Source organism: Ambystoma mexicanum, chromosome 6p (genome assembly GCF_040938575.1).
Source record: "Ambystoma mexicanum isolate Mex_15411 chromosome 6p, UKY_AmexF1_1, whole genome shotgun sequence".
Classification (NCBI taxonomy): Eukaryota; Metazoa; Chordata; class Amphibia; order Caudata; family Ambystomatidae; genus Ambystoma; species Ambystoma mexicanum.
This window is the reverse complement of record NC_090935.1, coordinates 1,537,021,283-1,537,039,190: the sequence shown is the minus strand read 5'-3', so window position 1 is coordinate 1,537,039,190 and position 17,908 is coordinate 1,537,021,283. Positions and strand designations below refer to the sequence as shown.

Below are 17,908 nucleotides of genomic sequence, written 5' to 3'. Positions count from 1 at the left end.
GGGTGTCTTTCGATGCCCCTGTGCCCTCGCCGTCCGAAACGGCAGCGTTGCTGCCATCACTGAAGGATCCCACCGCTTCCATGGCCTCGAACTGCCTGGAGTGATGGGCCCAACGTTTAGTGGAGCAGTCCTTTAATGTTTTAGCCTTAAAGAGCTTACACGCTCTGCAGTTACCTTTGGGGTGGTCCCTAGGCAAACAGAGATTACAGGTGGTATGTTTGTCAACCCAAGGGAACTTGCGGTTGCACTTGGGGCAAAATGTAAATGGAGTACTCTCCATATGTCACCTAATGGCAGAGGGCGAGTGTATGTAGGAAATAAAGTGAGTGTGATTATATCCATCCCCCACTCTCCCTACTTGCAGGGCCGAGGCCAGAGGCGTTCCGAGGCCCAAAGTCTGTTGTGCAGTCTCGACGGTTGTTCGTTCTTCGGATTGGCGCCGATCTTCGGGACCTCGACGTGGGAGTGAAAGAACAGGGATTTTTAGATAAATTATGATTATGAGCAAATGGCGGAAAGCCAGGGAACACCACAACAATGCTTCCGACAAGTATGGTGAAAAAAAAAACAATCTAAGGTTCCTACACGCGTGAGGGATCATGGGTACAGTGTAAGTCACACTAGGGATAGTATTACTGGCACAACCTATGTCGACGCCCATTTTCGAGTTTCGAAAAACAAACTGTAATACTCCGCAGCTTCCACTAGATGTCGGCCTATGCACAGCATGTGATCTAAGCAGATTCCACAAGCCTCAGAAAAAAAAATATATATATATATATATCTCACATGGCCTGCAGTAGCGGCCACGTAGTCATGGTTAAGTTGCTAAACGCACTTTTTAGGCGACTTATAACTTTGCTCCCCGTGGACGAATCCTCACCAAACTTTACAAAAAAAAGTATATGGCCCACACTAAATTTTGCAAAGTTTGATGAGGCCAATTTGGGGGAAAGGGGGGGGGCAAAGTTATAAGGGGGATCCCAAAATGTCTTTTTTTCTCATAGACTGAATGGAGAAAAAACTTTGCTGACGCCTATAGCCCAAACCGCTGGACGGATTTTCACCAAATTTGCGGCAGCAGCGGTGACTTGGTCCCGAAAGCATGCTTTTGTAAATTTGGTGGAAATCCATCCAGTAGTTTTTTTTAAAAAACAACCAAAAAGTAGGTCTAAAAAAATGTGATATCTAGGTCTGCTCCGCGGACACACTTCCCTGTTCGCTCCGCGGACAGGACACAGATTGGCTTAGAGGGCAACGTGGCGACTGCGGACATCGGACGCGCCCGCTGAATGGATGGTGAAAAGCGTGAAGTGCGTCAGATTTTTGGAAACGCCCGCCATCTTGGATTCGCAGACAGCGGCCGGTGACCTCGGACATCGCGGTAAAGACATATTAAAAACACAACATTGCACTTGTCAAACGTATCAAATAATCTCTGGGGAGGTGATGGGTGATGAGGATGGGATGGGATATGGCTGCAAGAAGCAAAAAAATTGTGTTTTTTTGCCGCGAAAGTCCGCAAAGAGTCTGGATGCTCACGAACAGTCCTGAGAAGTTTGCGGACACCTCAGCATTACAGGGTTGGTGAAAAGCAGTTTTTGGATGGCTTATAACTTTGGCGCCACTTAATAAAACTGCAAGAAATTCTGAAATTATATTTCTGACCGGATTCCAAATGAGTTTGCAAAGTTTGGTGGGATTCTGTCAAGAGGGGGCAAAATTAGAGGGGGGTGACAATATAATTTAAAGGCTTATAAATGAGGTGCCATTTGACGAATCTACACTTAATTTGGCAGACCTATAATAGATTTAGATATAAATGTTTTTATGAAGTTTGGTGGGATTCTGTCAAGAGGGGGCAAAATTAGAGGGGGGGGTCTCAAAATATTGTAAAGGCTTAGCAATGTAATGCCATTTGACAAATCTACATAAAGGTTTCCAAAAAGATTATAGATCTAGATAAACGTTTTCCTAAAGTCTGAATTGATTTTGTCAAGTGGGGGCTAGGTTATAAGACGATTGTATGTGCATACATTTGACACTTTAAAAGCATGGTTTTGCAAATGTGCCCGTGTTTTATTTTTTGACGAGTGTCATAATGTAGGTACACAAAATAGTGATTTACCTCTGGTGACTGAGGTGTAGCCTGTGGCCATGGGCAGCGGCCAGATTGTCCAGGTCATGGAATAAGATAATGATCCGGACAATCTGGCTACTGGCTATGACCAAGAGGGACAAAACATGTGGTTAAAGTGGCCATGTCCACCTGGGACTGGCTTTGTGGTAAAGTTATTCGAAATTGGGATAGGTTTGAAAGTGAAGAAAAATGTGCTCATGGTTATATGGTCATAGGGTTCTCTTTTCGCCTTCTGCAGGCTGCTATGGAAAGTGAAGAGGGGCCCTGTATGGAACCCCGCCTTCCCTTTCCATGGTGGCCATCTTGGAAAAGGATTTTCCTTCCTACACCAAGACGCCGCAGTCGTCCCGGTGTAGGAAGAAAAATCTTTTTTAGCACCCCAGGTTCCCGATTTGGGAAATGTGTGGGAGGAGAGGGTCTTGAAACCCCCCCTCCCCACCTCCTCCATTCTTACACTTCCTGGGTAGGCCCAGTTGCGGCTGCTTTGGGTTCAGGGCCCAGCCCCAGAGCACTTGTGCGAGAATACCCCTAGGAACTGTGACCCCCCCTGGACTCCATTGTGTGGGCCACCAACTCCATTTTGTTATTTTAGAATGGCAGGCCAGTTCCAGGCCTGCAGCTCTCCCAGCCAGACACACACAGCGAACAAGCTACTCCCCCCCACCTCCTCCCCTTTGCCATCTCTGCAGTTGTCCAGTTCTCATGAGAGACTAGCCGCGAGAATGCAACAAACTTTACACTGTATCTTCTGTCTTCCGTCTAACTTCATTGACCCTGACAAGGCCCAGCGCAAGGGCCAGCAACAGAAGTTGTTCATCTCTATAAACCTGCCCCACACCCAACAGGCCCTGGCCATAAAGAATTCATTCCCATATTCTTTAAAACATGACCATGATCAAACAGCTAGAAGTGACCCTCAAGTATGTTTGATAGTTCGCGCCTCAATAGAAGAAAACAAAGTGTCGTGTTGCATGCGATCTGAGTAAGCTGTTCATTTCATGCGGAATGATGCCAGGATTGTAGAAGAACAAGCATATTAGCACACTGCATAAGAGATGTGCAATCAAAAGTCCTAACTTTAGAATTCAGTTATAAAAGTGTGATGTGTATTAACGTGTAGTATGACGTTGTCCAATAGAAATGGATTGCAAGATCAAAATGCATAACAGAATATAGCACTGTACATGCCAGCACAGAGCTACCTCATTTATAAGTTCAATGTAAATACATGCATGATATTGTGTAAAACCAATACAGCAGCTAATCGTCCTGACCAGTATGTTCGCATCATACCAATATGTGTTAAGGCCGTATGTGCAGAACCTGAATCGTGAACGGTTTTACGTAGCATGGACAGTAACCTAAGCATGTGCATATTTCCATAATGAGTTTTGCAACAATGAGAACATTTAGCCGGATAGAAAATATAAGATACTTTAAATGAATATAACCAGACTGTAATGTAGTAGGCCACGTGTAAAAAGCCTGTATGTAAAACCCATTTCTGAAGGCCCTGTCTCTTTGTGCAATGCAGAACTAAACCGCAAAGGTGTTTTGATTCCCCTCCACCCTGCATAGTGTCAACACAGATTAGCAGAGATTTAATAATGTTTAAACAATTAGTCATTGACCTCCACAATGAGACTTGTGACCATGGTGGTATGTGCCTTTTTGTTTAGTCTTTTGATGTGTAATTCAAGCCTTAGATGTAGAGCCCCCTTTGTTGCTTATCAGATGGACATTTCCAGACCACAGTTACCTCAAAAGTATCACCTCTTTAGCCAGTATCTCTTGTATTGTATCACACTGTTATGCCTGTCCATCGATGGGTCAAACACTGCACTTAATAGATGTATTTTGACCTATGCCCAATGATAAATTAACCTGTATTTGAGAAACGTCTTTCATTTTAGTGTCCGAGCTCAAAGGTTTCAGAGCACGATGGACAAAGCAGATTATGGCATTGGATGAATGGGAATGTGTGGCCACAAGGGCAAATGTCAAATGGTTATCACAACAGTTGCCAATCTCACATACCAATTTGATGTGCCCAGCTGACCGATTGACCCAAGAAGCGTCATCACAACACCACTTGCTCCTCAGCCAACCACAGCCCTATGGCACCTATAGGTGTTCACCTCTAGAGACCAATCCCAACTGTTTATGTGCCCCTTAGGCCTTTCCTCTGTTTGATGACGATGAAGCTGTATAAAAGTGATTTGTAACATGTTTTCTGCAGAGCGCTCTCGGTGGGAGCAGAGTAGATTTTGCTTGCCCTATTTTAGATAAAGCCTTTTGATATAACCAGCACTTGGTCTTGGTCTCATTTCCTCCAGGGAAGTGTCCTGATTGACTTTATTGGGAGAATTAATTGCATTTGTGGGGACCTCTCACTTTCAGAACCTAGGCTGCTAATGGCCTTCATCCCCTATTACAGGTGCTGAAATGGGGGGATAATGGTCCAGAGACCTCGTTATCCACCCTGGCTTCGCTTGGGCTGATAACCTGGGCTGCGGGCCGGTATCCACTGTTCCAGACACTGGAACGGAGGATGAACGCCACAATATTCCCATTAGTAATAACATAAAATGCAAATGGAAACGTTGGAAAATCGTATTGAGTCTTTGTACTTTACTGAGAAATATAAAGTAGATGGAGTCTATACTTTTTTTTTTTAAGTTCTATTTTTGTTAACTGTGAAAGGTGGTCCCTAAAGGAACATTTCTTTTGTTGTTTTTGGATGTATTTTTTTTTTTTTGGCAGGAGAGCCATGAACGAAAGGTGGGGAGGGAACTGAGGGAAGAGGCACTAAACACTAATATGGAGGGGTAGGTGGACAGGGGAAAATGTTGTGCGTGTGTTATTTCTAAGGTAGGGGTCAGTGTTCCTCATGCTCCTTGATTAGAGCAGTGGTTGTGGCTCTTGGGGAGGAGGGATGGCATTAGCTGATGCCATTTTAAGATAAATAGCAGTTTTGCTAAAAGTATGTACTGTGTACTAGATTGTTAATGAATAATGAGTAGGAATAGGTGTTGGAGCTGTGCAAGGGAAATTTTGAAGTTGAAAGTTCCTAGATCAGTAGAAAATGCAGTTCCGAACTGTCCGTGAAGCACGGATCTTATCGTGAAGTGCGGACGGGTTCTTGGACACGTCATCATGCCGCGCACCAGGGTATGGTCATGTGGCACTGTCTGGAAGCTCTGCAATGAAGTCAGATGTTCGTAGACGTCTACGGATGCAAAACTAGCTGAATAGAAGTGTTAAAAATGATTCTAGAAGGTGGAAAATGAAAGAGTTTTAAGGTGACACTTTGTAAATTGGACACAAATATTGCAATAGGGGTAAGTATGATATTAATAAGCTGTAGTAAAATAGCATGCACAGGTAAAAACCCATGAAATTGACAGAAATAAAATGTGTTAGCAGTGCACGGTGGTGGCGTGAGTTATGGTTGCTTAGCTTTCCATAACTGGTGAATTTCTGGGGTTTTCCGGTTTTACTTGTAACTATAACGTCCTTTTAACAATGTTTTTTCATTGAATTACATCATTGAATTACATCGGTTTTTATTACTGCAACTTAACCATAACGTCCCCTTAAAGTTTTTTCATTGAATTTCATAGGTTATAAGTGTAATTTAACAATAACGTCCCTTTAACAGTGTTTTCATTGAAAATAAATAGATATACACGGAGTAAACACAGCAAAGAGCCAAGGAGCATTATTCTCTGCCTATCTATTGCTGCACCCTGGCACTCTATCCGATTACCCAAACATACCCTTCCTGATGCAATCCATGGACCCTAAACTTCATTCACTTGGGGGTCATGGTAGACCTGCGTCTACACACGTTTAGAAGCTGCAGATCCAGGATGGGTCTCAGATCGCCATCCTTGAGCACCAGAACATAGGTTGAGTACCAAACCCTAGCTCGTTCAGAGCAGGGTACCAGTTATATGGCCCCTTTTGTCAGAAGGTGACGGATCTTATACAGTAGGAGAGGGAACCAGAGTTATAGTTGGTGGCTTGGAGTATGGTTTGGATGGCAAAGGGCAAAAGGGATGTAGTACCGCTGCCTTATTACCTGTGAGGCCCATGCATCAGAGGCCTTAACTTTCCATTCCTCTCCAAACAGGGAAATTCTTCCTCCCACAGGCGACTGATGGTCATAGTCCACTTCAGAGAGGCATCACGGGGCTGAGGTGGAAGCGCCTCCTCTTAGTGCAGGCGACCTTAACCCTATAGGAACCCCTGTAAGAAAAACTATGCCTTTGCTTGCCCAATGGGGCTTGGCCTCTAACTTTTTGGGCATAAATGCAAAGGGGCGAAAAACTCTGCTCCCTGCAGCGGGCTCGCTGTAAGCACTTGCTTCACTGCCAGACCCAGTCACTTAACAGTAGTCTTAGACACTCGGATCTTCTGTAAAGACTTACCGACCTTGGTGCTGAATATGTTCATGCCATAGAAAGGCATATCCAGAAGCTTCTCTTGGATGTCAGCAGCAAACCTGTACATCCTTGGCCAAGAAAATCTGTGAAAAACCATGCTCATGGTCATCGTCCTTGCTACACAGTAGTATCCAGACCAGACTGCATTATCAGATGGGAAGCTTCCTTGCCGTCTTTCATAAGGGCTCAAAGCCTTCACGCATCTCCCCCCTCCTCAGGGTTGTACTCTGACACCTCCATCATGACCGACCACAGACCAAAGGAGAACTTGGCCAAAACACAAGAGGGGCTTATACAAAAAGGACCAAGGCCTGAACAGCCCAAAATGTAGCTGCTCCACGAGTCATGTCTCTTGCTCTCCCCAGTGAGGGGGCAAAGATGGGAAAGACATGGTTTTAATAATCGCCGTAGCAGCCTGGATCACCAAGCTTTCCTGGGAAGCATGGGCAGGAATGACCATGTGGGTCGGGGGGCTGAAGGTGCTGCGCTGTGCTTCTTCACAATGTCTCAGTCCACTGCGATTAACGATTAACTTAAACCGGTTTTGCCCATAGTTCCAACACTAATCACTCTACTGCCAGATTGAATGGCAATATTGTCTCCTACTTTGGACCTTCCTCCAGGATGACAGTTAGTTCTTACTGCCCCTAAGGTGTTGACCACCGTCGCCATCGGACTCTGAAATGTGTCCTGTGGTTTGCTCGGGGTGGCAGCAGTGAGCATGTCAACTTCTGGCGAGGTGTCCAAGCCACGTGCCTCCTGAAAGCCGGCAAGGTCCACCAAGTCCCCTTCATTCCCATAAAAAACCTCTTGGAATTCCCAGACTTCCCTAGGATGGAGGTGCTCGAGCCCGAAAGGGACAGCTGCCCCTCCTCCTCATAAATGTCCTCCAAATGGGACATGCATGCTCTCCAGGAGTCGGAGATCAGAAAAACAAGGTCTGGAGATTGAATGGTGGACCCTTGGATTAGACTATCACATCTGCTTGGTGATTTCCAGCCGGCTCGTCCGAGCACAGTGGTATCCACCAGCTTGGCAGGAGCAAAGCTGGTGGCCCAAAACCAGGGCCACCAGTGCAGATGCTGCCGGGGCCTTGGCGAAGATGTCAAGCATCTTCATTCTGAACGCCTCCATTCCTCTGGTATAGAGGACTGAGTGGGAAAAGATACCTGGGAAGACTCCTCCATTGGGTCCTCAGAGTAGTACCCCCTCTTCTTTGAAGTCTAAGAAGAGTGAGGCCTTGAGATTGCAACCTCTTGTAGTGGTCCTTCTTTTCCTTTCGGACTGGGGAGCGTTCCTTGGTGCCGCTGCCGATGTCTGGTAACCTCAAGCGAGTCCGCATATCACCTCTCTGTGGTAGATGGTAAGGAGTTTTTTCTCTTGTTAGCGAAGTGCCTTCGGGTGCGTTGATTGACAATGTGCAATCCTACATCTTGTGGCCTGCTCGAGACAGTAAAGGCATAGCGGTGTGGAGCCCAAATGCACATTTGGCACCCACAATCCACGCAGCATTTGAAACCAAAGGATCTTGGTGGATTCAGGCATTTCATCAGACCAAAAAAAAAAAAAAAAAGATTTCAAGAAATCAGAAAGATTTTAAGAGCAGGGTTCCTAAATGCGAGCAGTGTATGGAAAAAAGGAACTGAAGTGAGGGGGGGCACAGCGCCTCTATATATACTGATCCCAACGTCGTGTGCACCCCCTGGCAGCGGAAACGTTTCTAAAGCGCAGCTGCACTGGGAGATATCAAAGATGAGGACTCTGTAGGAGGAAGGAGTCAATTAGAAATATGCCATATCATGTGATAAAGTAACCAAATACAATGTGTTCGGTTTGATTGTATCAGCACCATTTTAGGTGTTTGCAGATGTGCAGTAAGAAGGCAATGTTGATATAAAGGGACAACACCTTACAGTGGCAGAGGTTGCATATAATAGGTTTCAAACAGCGTTCCTGGGCCACATGCCGTCATGTGCACATCTCTAAATTACATGTCAATGTCTCTTATTCAGTTCCACAGGGGATTCTTCTCTTTGTCATACAGTCGTCTTATCTGCGAGAGAGTTAGGATTGACGCTGGCCAGTGTGTTGCAGGCAACAGCAGTATGGAAGCAAAGTGAAGTGTTCTAGCTGTTCTATAATTAAAGGGAGACGTTGCCCCTAAAGTAAGGATGCCAGTGCCACAAAGAGAACGCAGTAGACTGCAGAGGATAGAAATGTCTACCTGCAAGGCCAAGAAACTATTGGTAGGCAGCAGCATCCTTAAATAAACTCCACTATTTTGATTGTAAAATTAAGTGTTCCTCACTGGAGTGACTAAGGTACTCCTAGTCCATAGTCCCCTTTCCTCCATCCTGTATGAGCGTCTCTTGCGAGGGATGGGAACGGAACCTTTTTTTCCACCAGAAAAATATATTTCTCCTTTAAATGTATTGGCATGCAGGGGCGCAGGCTCCCTTAACCCCGCCCACCGGTGCCACACCTCAGTCCCCCTTTGACGCGTCGGCTGTATTACCCTTTAACAACCTCACTGGTCTTATTATACGGGGATGGATGGTGGGATGTATGGCGGAAAAGGGACTAGGAGTATGTTAGTCAATCCGGCGAGTAACACAATTACTCCTACGTCCTACCCCCTTTCCTCCATGCTGTATGGGCGATTACAACGGACAACGCCCTTGGAAGGAGAGCCTGACCCTCTAGGCAAATAGATTACGCAGCACCGCTTGGCCGAAAGTTGCATCTGCCTTGGCACTGGTATCCAAGCAGTAGTGTTTGCAAAAGGCCTTAGCGGTGGCCTATATTGCCGCCCTGCTGATCACCATTCAGGGAAAGTGGCACTGGAACGCAACTGTGGTCGACTTAGCTCTTACCGCATGCGCAGGTATGCCCTGCAGCAGATCCTTATGTTGCACCTTGTATGCCCCCTGGATCGCTGTCATCAATCGGGCTATGGATGCCTTGGAGGCTTGCTGCCAAGGCCTGGAGCCTTCAAATGTTAAACAGTGCGTCCATCTTGCGGATGCCCTTCGTTCTGTCCAGATAGAATTTCGCTCTGCTGACATCCAGACAGTGGAGCGTTTTCTCCGCGTCTTCCTTGGGGTTGGGGAAGAATGTGGGGAGCACAATCTCCTCGTTGATATGAAAGGATGACACCACCTTTGGAAAGAACTTGGGGTGCTTTCAAAGCACAACATTGTCTTTGTGAAATCTAGTGTATGGTTCTGAGGTGACTAACACCTGGATCTCACTCACTCTGCAAGCTGACGTAAGACCAACCAGAAGGGCTGTCTTCAGAGTGACCAACTTAACGTCTGCTGTGGCCAGGGGTACGAATGGTTTGTGGGCTATGGCACTTAGCACCACGTTGAGGTCCCAAACGGGATGAAGGCGTTTGACTGGGGGATACAGCCTGGTCAGGCCAGTCAGGTGTTTCTTCACTATGGGATTGGCCGAAGACAGGATAAGAGAGTCAGAGTTACTGTATGCGGCAATAGCGGCCAGGTATGTCTGGCATGTATCCACCTGGACACCCAACCTGGCGCGATAGGCCAAGAATGATAAGCCTCGGTCCAGGGTGCATGTCAGTGGATTCACCCCATTTTTCTTAGCCCAAAAACAGAATCTCCTATATTTGCTTTTGTACTGCTTACACGTAGCCTGACTTCTGGCACTTTGAATGATCTCCAGATTGTCGCTAGACAACTGAAGGTGCTGGAGCGTTAGCTGCTCAAGAACCAGGCCACTAGGGCTAGCCTCTCCAGGGAAGGGGTGTAGCACTGTACCTCCCTGCTGCGCTAGTAGAGGCCCCTTCCCGAGAGGGAAGCACCATCTCCGGCTGAGTTGACAGCTGCCGCAGGTCCGAGAACCAGGGTTGTGCCGGCCAGTGAGGCGCTATGAGGATTACCTTCAAGTTGCTGGAGTTTCTGATCTTGCTCACCAACTTGTGCACCAGCGGTGTGGGTGGGAATGCATATGCCCACATCCCGTCACAGGGTATCTGGACTCCGTCCCCCTAGAGATTTGCATCCCCTTTCTCCCCAGGATGCGTATTGCTGACACGTCTGGTTGTTTACTGTCGCAACTAGGTCTGTGGTGGGGTGGCCCCATCTGCTGAACACTTCCCTGGAGTACTCTCCCATTCAGCTACCACTCATAATTGTCGGCGGCCACGCGACTGAGTCTGCTTCCAGGTTGGATTCTCCCGGAAGGTAAACCAGGGAGATCCACACCTCCTGACTGATAGCCCATTCCCAGATTTCCAGGGTCAACTAGCACAGCTGCAGGGATCTAGTGCCCCCAACTGTTTGTTGATATAGTACATGCAGGTCGTGTTGTCTGTCTGAATGCCACAGACCTGTTCTTGATGGTTGGGAGAAAAAACATGAGGGCCAACCAGATTGCCATAAGTTCCAGCCAGTTGATGCTATTTTGCTGGTCAGTCTGGGTCCAGAGGCCATGCACTGAGTGGGTTACCAGAGTGGGTCCCCACCCATGGAGGGAGGAGTCCGTGGTAATGGTGTACTCTATGGGGGTTGGAAGGAACGGTCTGCTCACCAAGATGTTCTCCTGCGGCCACCATTTGAGATCCTGGGCCAGATGTTGTGGGATGGAGACCTGGCCCCCCTGATGGCCTGACTCCTAATACCAGGACTCCGCAAAATGCAAATGAAGCCTCCTCATGCGGAGTCTGGTGTATGGGAGCGCCAGGAGGCATGCGACCAGAACGCCCAGAAGGTATTGATACCACCAGGCCGTGATGATTGACCTGCTGTGGAAATGGGAGACAGCAGTCCGAATCGCAGTAACCTTGTCCCCCATGGGGAATACCCTCTGCTGCTGTGTGTCCCACAACAGGCCCAGAAACACCAGCATCTGTGTATGGGTGAACAGGGGATTTCCGATAGTTGATTGAAAACCCCAGGTCAATTAGGGTGGAGATGAGCCTGTCCACTGAGGCTCGAACCTGCTCCGGAGACAAGGCCCTGACTAACCAGTCGTTGAGGAACAGATAGATATGCAGCCCCTCTGACCTGAGGAGAGCTGCCACTGCATTCATGACCCTCTTGAAAACTCATAGCTGAACTTAACCCGAAGGGCAGAACCTTGTACTAAAAATGGAGGCCCATGACCCGGAACCTGATGAAGGCCAGGTGAGGCTGCACAAGAGGAAAGTGGAGATACGCGTCATTCAGGTCCAAGGGAGCACACGCCCAGTCTCCCCCACACTGTGTCTCGGCTATAGCGCTCGCGCCATCATCTTGAACTTCTGCAGGGGTAGGTAAATATTCAGGGAAGACAAATCCAACACAAATTGCAGGCCCGCCTGGTTCTTCTTTTGAATAGCAAAGATGCAGGAGTAAAAGCTTTGCCCCTGCTGGGGTGAGAGGGGGTAGGACCTCCACTCCTCCTCTACCGCCTTGCTCTCTGTAAGGGAGGACATTTCTGCTGGGAGTGATGGACTACCGATCTGTCAGAGAGGGGGAGAACTCAGGAGAGGAGAAGGAAGAGATAACCGGAAGCCCCAGGACACAACTGAGATGACCAAGGAGTCTGCAAACTTCGCCCGCAAAGCCTGACACTGCAGGGCCAGCCTGACCCCAACTGGGGTGCAGTGTACCTGAAAAGAATTGTCATTGTTTCTTCTGGTCAGAGGCTGATGAGGAGGAGGGCTGGAAGAAACCATTATTTGAGGCTTTGTGGTGTTTTTGCCTGTGCTGACTGGGAGACACGCCAGGCTGCCTGGCTTTGTGGTGCTGGAACCTGCAGAAACTGCAAAAAGATCACCCCTTGTCTGTGCAAGACTGTGCCTGCGAGAAATACTTTGCTGCTGGCCTGGTAAGAATCGATTTGGCTGTCAGAGCTGCTCTTCTTGTCCAGCTCGTCATCAGTTGTGGCATGAAAAAGATCACCCCCTTCGAAGCAAAGGTCCAGGATTCTATCCTGGACATCCGGGTTGAACCTGGTAGCTTTTAGCCAGGCGTGCGCCTCATGTATGTTGCTAGACAGATCACTCTGCTAGCCGTGTCAATGTGGCCTCCATAATGTCTTGTGCCACGAGTTTCACCTCAGCTAGGCCCGCCTTGAATGAGGCTTCCATGTCCTTAGGGTTGTCAGGCAGGAAGTCTGTGATTCCCATTCACAGGCGTTGATTAGCCACAGCCAGGATGGCGTCTGCATTGGCCTGCCTGAGGTGTAGCCCAGCATTAAAGTAGACCTTCTTGCCATATGATTCAAGAATCTTTTCTTCCTTGTTCCAAAGAGCTGCCGTGGCAGTACTAGACAAGGACGCCTGGGGCATGGATGCTGCAGCAATAACCAATGACAGAGGTTGTGGGTGTGTCGAGAGTAGCATACTGTCCCCCTCTGTCTGCCTGAACTTAGCATCCAGCTTTTTGTTAACGGGTTGCGTGGAGTGTGGCTTGAGCCACCCCTTCTTGGCCAAAGTCTGCACATCGTTCTGTAGGGGGATGCCAGACCTCGCCTCAGCCTGATGCTCAGGACCTCCGACAGAACTCCTGCCTCAGGAAGCACCTTCTGGGTCTGGGGAATGCCCAGGTATTCCGACAGGCCAGAAATCCTGTCATGGAAGGCTTTTGCCAAGGAAGGTGTGTCCTGCTCCTTCTGGTCTGTGTCCTGCTGGGCATCTGCCCTGGGAGGTGCTTCCGGTGTGGAGGTTTGCACCTGTCCCGGGGCTGCTGGAGCCTCAGAAACGGGTTGCTGCGAAGCGGCGCTGGAGGCGGGAGCATGGGCTGTGTTGCGTTGGGCTGCGTGGGCAAAACCGGGGGGGAAACATGTCCTTGATAATGTCCCTGAGAATGGAGCCCATTTGTGGAGAGCGCATTCCAGGCATGAATTTGTTAAAAAAGTTGTCCTCGCATTGTCCGTACATGATGCCACTGTAACTGGAACCCGAGATTTTGGGGTATGACGTGGTGATGGGCGTCATTGGTACCAAGTCTGCCCTTGGAGTAAAACTTCTCTGTTGATCGTTGGCCTGGCGGGACTCCATACTTGACTGTGTGGGTTCCCACCTTTGAGGATAGTGAGTGGCGGCCATATTGTCTCGTGCTGCCGCCATTTTGTCTGTGCCTTGGGCATGTGGACCTGTAGCTGGCGTGTTCCCAGGCTCAGCTTCCATACCTGTCTGCACCGGCTCTGTCCCACCCTGCACCTACGTTAGGCTGTGTGCCCTCGCCCTCCCGGCCGGTAGTGCTGGCTGTGAGTATAGGCAACCCCTCGTGCAAGGGCCCTGTATCAGAGCAAGGCCCCTCAGGAAGAGTCTGTTAGTGGTAGAGCTCACAGGCCCCTCAGCTGTGTAACCGTAGGGCCTTTGCACCCCTTGGCCGTGAGGCCGGTAGCTGCATGAGCCTTGGTGCTACCTGAGCCGGTGCAAGGGTCGGATTGAGGGTTCGTAGCGCTATACAAATGCCAAATTATTATTATTATTATTATTGACCCTTCCTGCCAGAGGGCTTTCCCGGAAAGGAGTCACCTCTGGGGGGTGATTTGGAAGATAAGGCACCTACCTTCTTCGTCTTCCTCCGGACGTAGGCCTTGATGTTCTGTGCAGGAGTCTTGTTGAACAGCTCTCGCCAACGTGCCAGCCGGTGTTTAAGCGACCTGGGCGTGAGAGCATTGCATGCGGAGCAGCTGTCCCATCTGTGGTCTTCACCAAGGCACCGGAGACTGAGCGTGCAGATCTGCTGTGGGGCAGGAACCGTCACACAACGGGTGCCTGCTAAAGCCTGTCAAAGCCGACATGCGCCAGGGACAGACTAGGGCACCGGTGGACGGTGTTCCCAAATCTGCACACAAAAAAAATTATAAGATTTCAGGAAAGGTGCATGGAATAACGAGGCTTCAGGCCTCACCCAGGAGCGCTGGTAGTAGCAGTACGTTCCCATCGATGCGGAAAAGAGGACTGATGAGTGGTGCCAGTGGGCGGGGTTAAGGGCGGCCACACCCCGCGCACCAGTAAATTTAAAGGGGAAAAAAGGTTCTGTTCCCCGTCCCTCATGAGGGACGCCCATACAGAATGGAGAAAAAGGGGGCAGGACTAAGTGTGCTATTTAACGTAGGTGAAAGTGGGGTAGGCGGACACCAGGGTAAAAGCTGACTAAATTAAGAGTCTTACAAACCTTTATAAAATAAACTATACTTTTCAATATTGTTTTCTTGCAATCCAGAATAAGCTCCACAATATAAAGTTTTCAGATCATTCATTATCCTAAAATGCAAAAGCAAACCATTCATTTTCAAAATGTTCAATACAGATTATTGGACTAAACATTAAAGAAACCATGTTCAACTCTGTGCTCGGTAAGAATTGATGCAGTCACACAGTGTGAGACTACACAACACGTATCTGCTTGGTATTAGGTAACCCACGGTCTGATATAGGTCTGTACTACACAAGTTGGTAGTGTGGCTGAGCAGCCAACCCCATCACAAGAGGGGTAAATGTGAGCCGTAGAGCTGTACAAACGAAATCCCTAAGTACAAGTAGCCAAGTAACACTTACACTAAAGGTTTCTGTTATAGTTATTTATTTAATTAACATCAATTTTTAAACAAGCATTCTTTAAAAAGACAATTCGTTTAACAATGTAAATATACTTTCAAATTACTTTTCCGAATCAAACCAAGTTAGTGGATAATATTTGGATAGGATTCTTACACAATTCCTACACCCTGAGGTGACCTAAATCACAAGGACAGTTATACTGACACTAGTTAAGTTGCAGAAAGGGTTAAACAGGTTCTCAGTATATGTGAGGACAACTAAATCTTCCAATGAGATCTAGATAAAAGCCTTTCCCAGGAGTAACAGTGTACAACAAGCTACCACCTACGAGGGACAATCTGCTTCAAAGTCAATGGACTAGAGGCGTCTGCAAGACGCCAGGACAGTCAAAGTCAATTGGAACACAGTCTATGGATATGTTGCACTTCTTAAATCAAAGTCTGGCACAAAGTTAGAGAGTTTGTAGAAAAATCACTTGTAGGGTCAAAAGCTGTTAAGCCTGTGAAAAGAGTTGGAATCAACTCTAAAAAGGTAAGGAACTGCAATTCCCAACTGAGAAAAGCACAGCTAAAAGGCAATGAGGTAGGTACCCCAAGCCTAAGCAGTACCTTTGGTTTGAAGAAGAGTGGCCCAGCTGGATTCTGTCTTGCTACAGCGTTGCAGAACCTTGTTCCAGATTCTCAGTAATGGGGAAAAAGAGGGAGAATGCCTGGAGGGCTCCTGCAGCGGTATTTGGGAGGTCGTCGGCAGCTACAGGCTCTTTTCGGTTCAGCAGCACTTTGCGGTTTCAGCACTTAGCAAACAGCACCGTAGAGGATCTCGGATAACAGTTCTGCTTCCTTCACTCTGGTGAGGGGACTCGGGATCTGGTCTTCCTGCTTCTGGAGGAGACTCCTGGAGCTTCTAGCCAGATTTGGTAGCGCTTCATACCTTTTTCTCGACTACCGATACTTGACCCCTGGCACTGGGCTTCCGAAGCAACAGAGAGGCAGAGCAAGTCGGGGGTGATGGGTTCAGTGGAGTTCGTCTCAGGGTTAGTGGGTCCCACTAACCCAAGTGGAGAAGTCGTTCCGTCCGGAGCTTCTCTGTCAAGGTGAAAAAGGAATTCAGCACAGGGCTTCACCAGACAATTCAAAGGTCCAGGAGGATGCAGCAGCTTCGTTCATGGTTACTTCATTGGGTGTTTCTCCCGATGGTCGACTCTGCCTCCACTCCCAAAACCCTTGCCTTTTAAGCAGGTTTCTTCCATTCATGCACAACATAGACTGTCAATCACACAGCAGCCAGCAAGCCAGCCAGCCAATCAGGACTAGTTGCATTCAGGTAGCCCTAGAGACAAAGGACAGGGGAGTTTCGGGACCCTCCCTCACATCCTGTTCTTCCAAACACACTGGAGCCGGAGCCGGGCTTCAGGGCTGAAGTCCACCAAAGGCAAGGCAAGACAAAGGGGTCAAGTTTGTCTCAACGCACAGAGTTGCGACCCAAGACAACAAACAGAAAACGGTGAAAAAAGGAGACATGGGCCATTTTGACGAAATGGTCACCCATGGGTGCTGTGATCTGCAGCTGAGGGTTCAGCCTGCGGTAGAAAAGCACAATGGTAGGAAAAGGTAAACCATGGCGATTAGCCATTTAAAGTAGTGACTGTAACATACAAATATGACATGACAGTGTAGGATAAGGGGCTACTAGGTAACCCCCCCCAAGCACTCCACATAGGATGGTGTGTGCTGGACCTACAAAGAGGAAAGGTAAGTGAAGTCAACTGAAGTTGCTGTGTGTCACAATCCAAAAAGCAGATGCCTATGGAGTTTGTCAAACTCCAAAAACAGTGGAAACACTAAATTCAAATCAGGTAAAAACATACGAGAGAGTGAGAAAAAAGGTCTCACTCACTCCAGGGTTGAAAATTAAAATTAAAAAGTCCTAAATCCAGCAAAAGAGCTGGGGGTCACTAAGATTGAAGGGAATTAGCACAGAAATGAGAATTCTCCCTAACACCCCTCTGAGATCACGGGCACTGAAGAAATAACAATAATGACTTCAAATCGTGTACATCAATTACTGACAGTGTAGTTTCAGTTCCCAAAACTTGATATTTAAAAATATGTGATATAACAGATAGTTATTAGCAAAGGAAAACTAATGATACATGGTTTATAAGCAAGAAAAGCACACCTACACCGACTTGAATACAAATAAGTATAAAGATTGTTATACTTACATCTTCAGTATTCGACCCTTGTTCTTGTAAGGATTTCTGAAGCTCCTCTACCTGCGACTGCACCTCCAACAGTCTCTGATTTACTAATCTAAAATTATACAAAAAACAGTTCTTTATGTGTTCTTTAAGAAATCAAATATTTTAATTGCATCTTCAAAGTTTGACTTTGTTGACAGGTAGAACGAGATTACTTACTGAGGTTATCAGTTTTCTTTTGTTAGCTTTCAAAAGTATACACATCTTATAAGTATTGCCTTATGTCAGAAAACATTCTGCAACTATTAAAGAAAATATCAATTTCAACTGGATAACCAATAGTGGCAAGCACAAGTCATTGACATATTTATTTATTGTTTGCCCGTTAGGCGTTTATACAGGAAATCAATTCTATTTTAAATTGCCCACAGGGTAGCAGGGAGGGAACATGGGATAGTGTAGTATCGGGGATGGTAAGAAGACATCTGGATTCAGGTAAGGCACAGGAGACCAGTATATATAAAAGGAGTAAGTTTATTTATAAGTTACAGAGTTACAGGGCTAGTTATATAGAAAGGGGCAGGGAGCTAAAC

The 17,908-nt window shown here is 47.4% G+C and overlaps 1 protein-coding gene across 3 annotated transcripts in view; it reads right to left on the bottom strand.

The window, feature by feature from the left end:
* Positions 1-17,908, bottom strand: part of HOOK3 (hook microtubule tethering protein 3) — a 1,904,471-nt gene that overhangs the window by 439,298 nt on the left and 1,447,265 nt on the right. For all 3 annotated transcript variants that reach the window (XM_069626410.1, XM_069626409.1, XM_069626411.1), the window contains one exon: positions 17,340-17,427. In XM_069626410.1, coding sequence (XP_069482511.1) covers positions 17,340-17,427 — 88 coding nt within the window. The remainder of the gene's footprint in view (positions 1-17,339; positions 17,428-17,908) is intronic.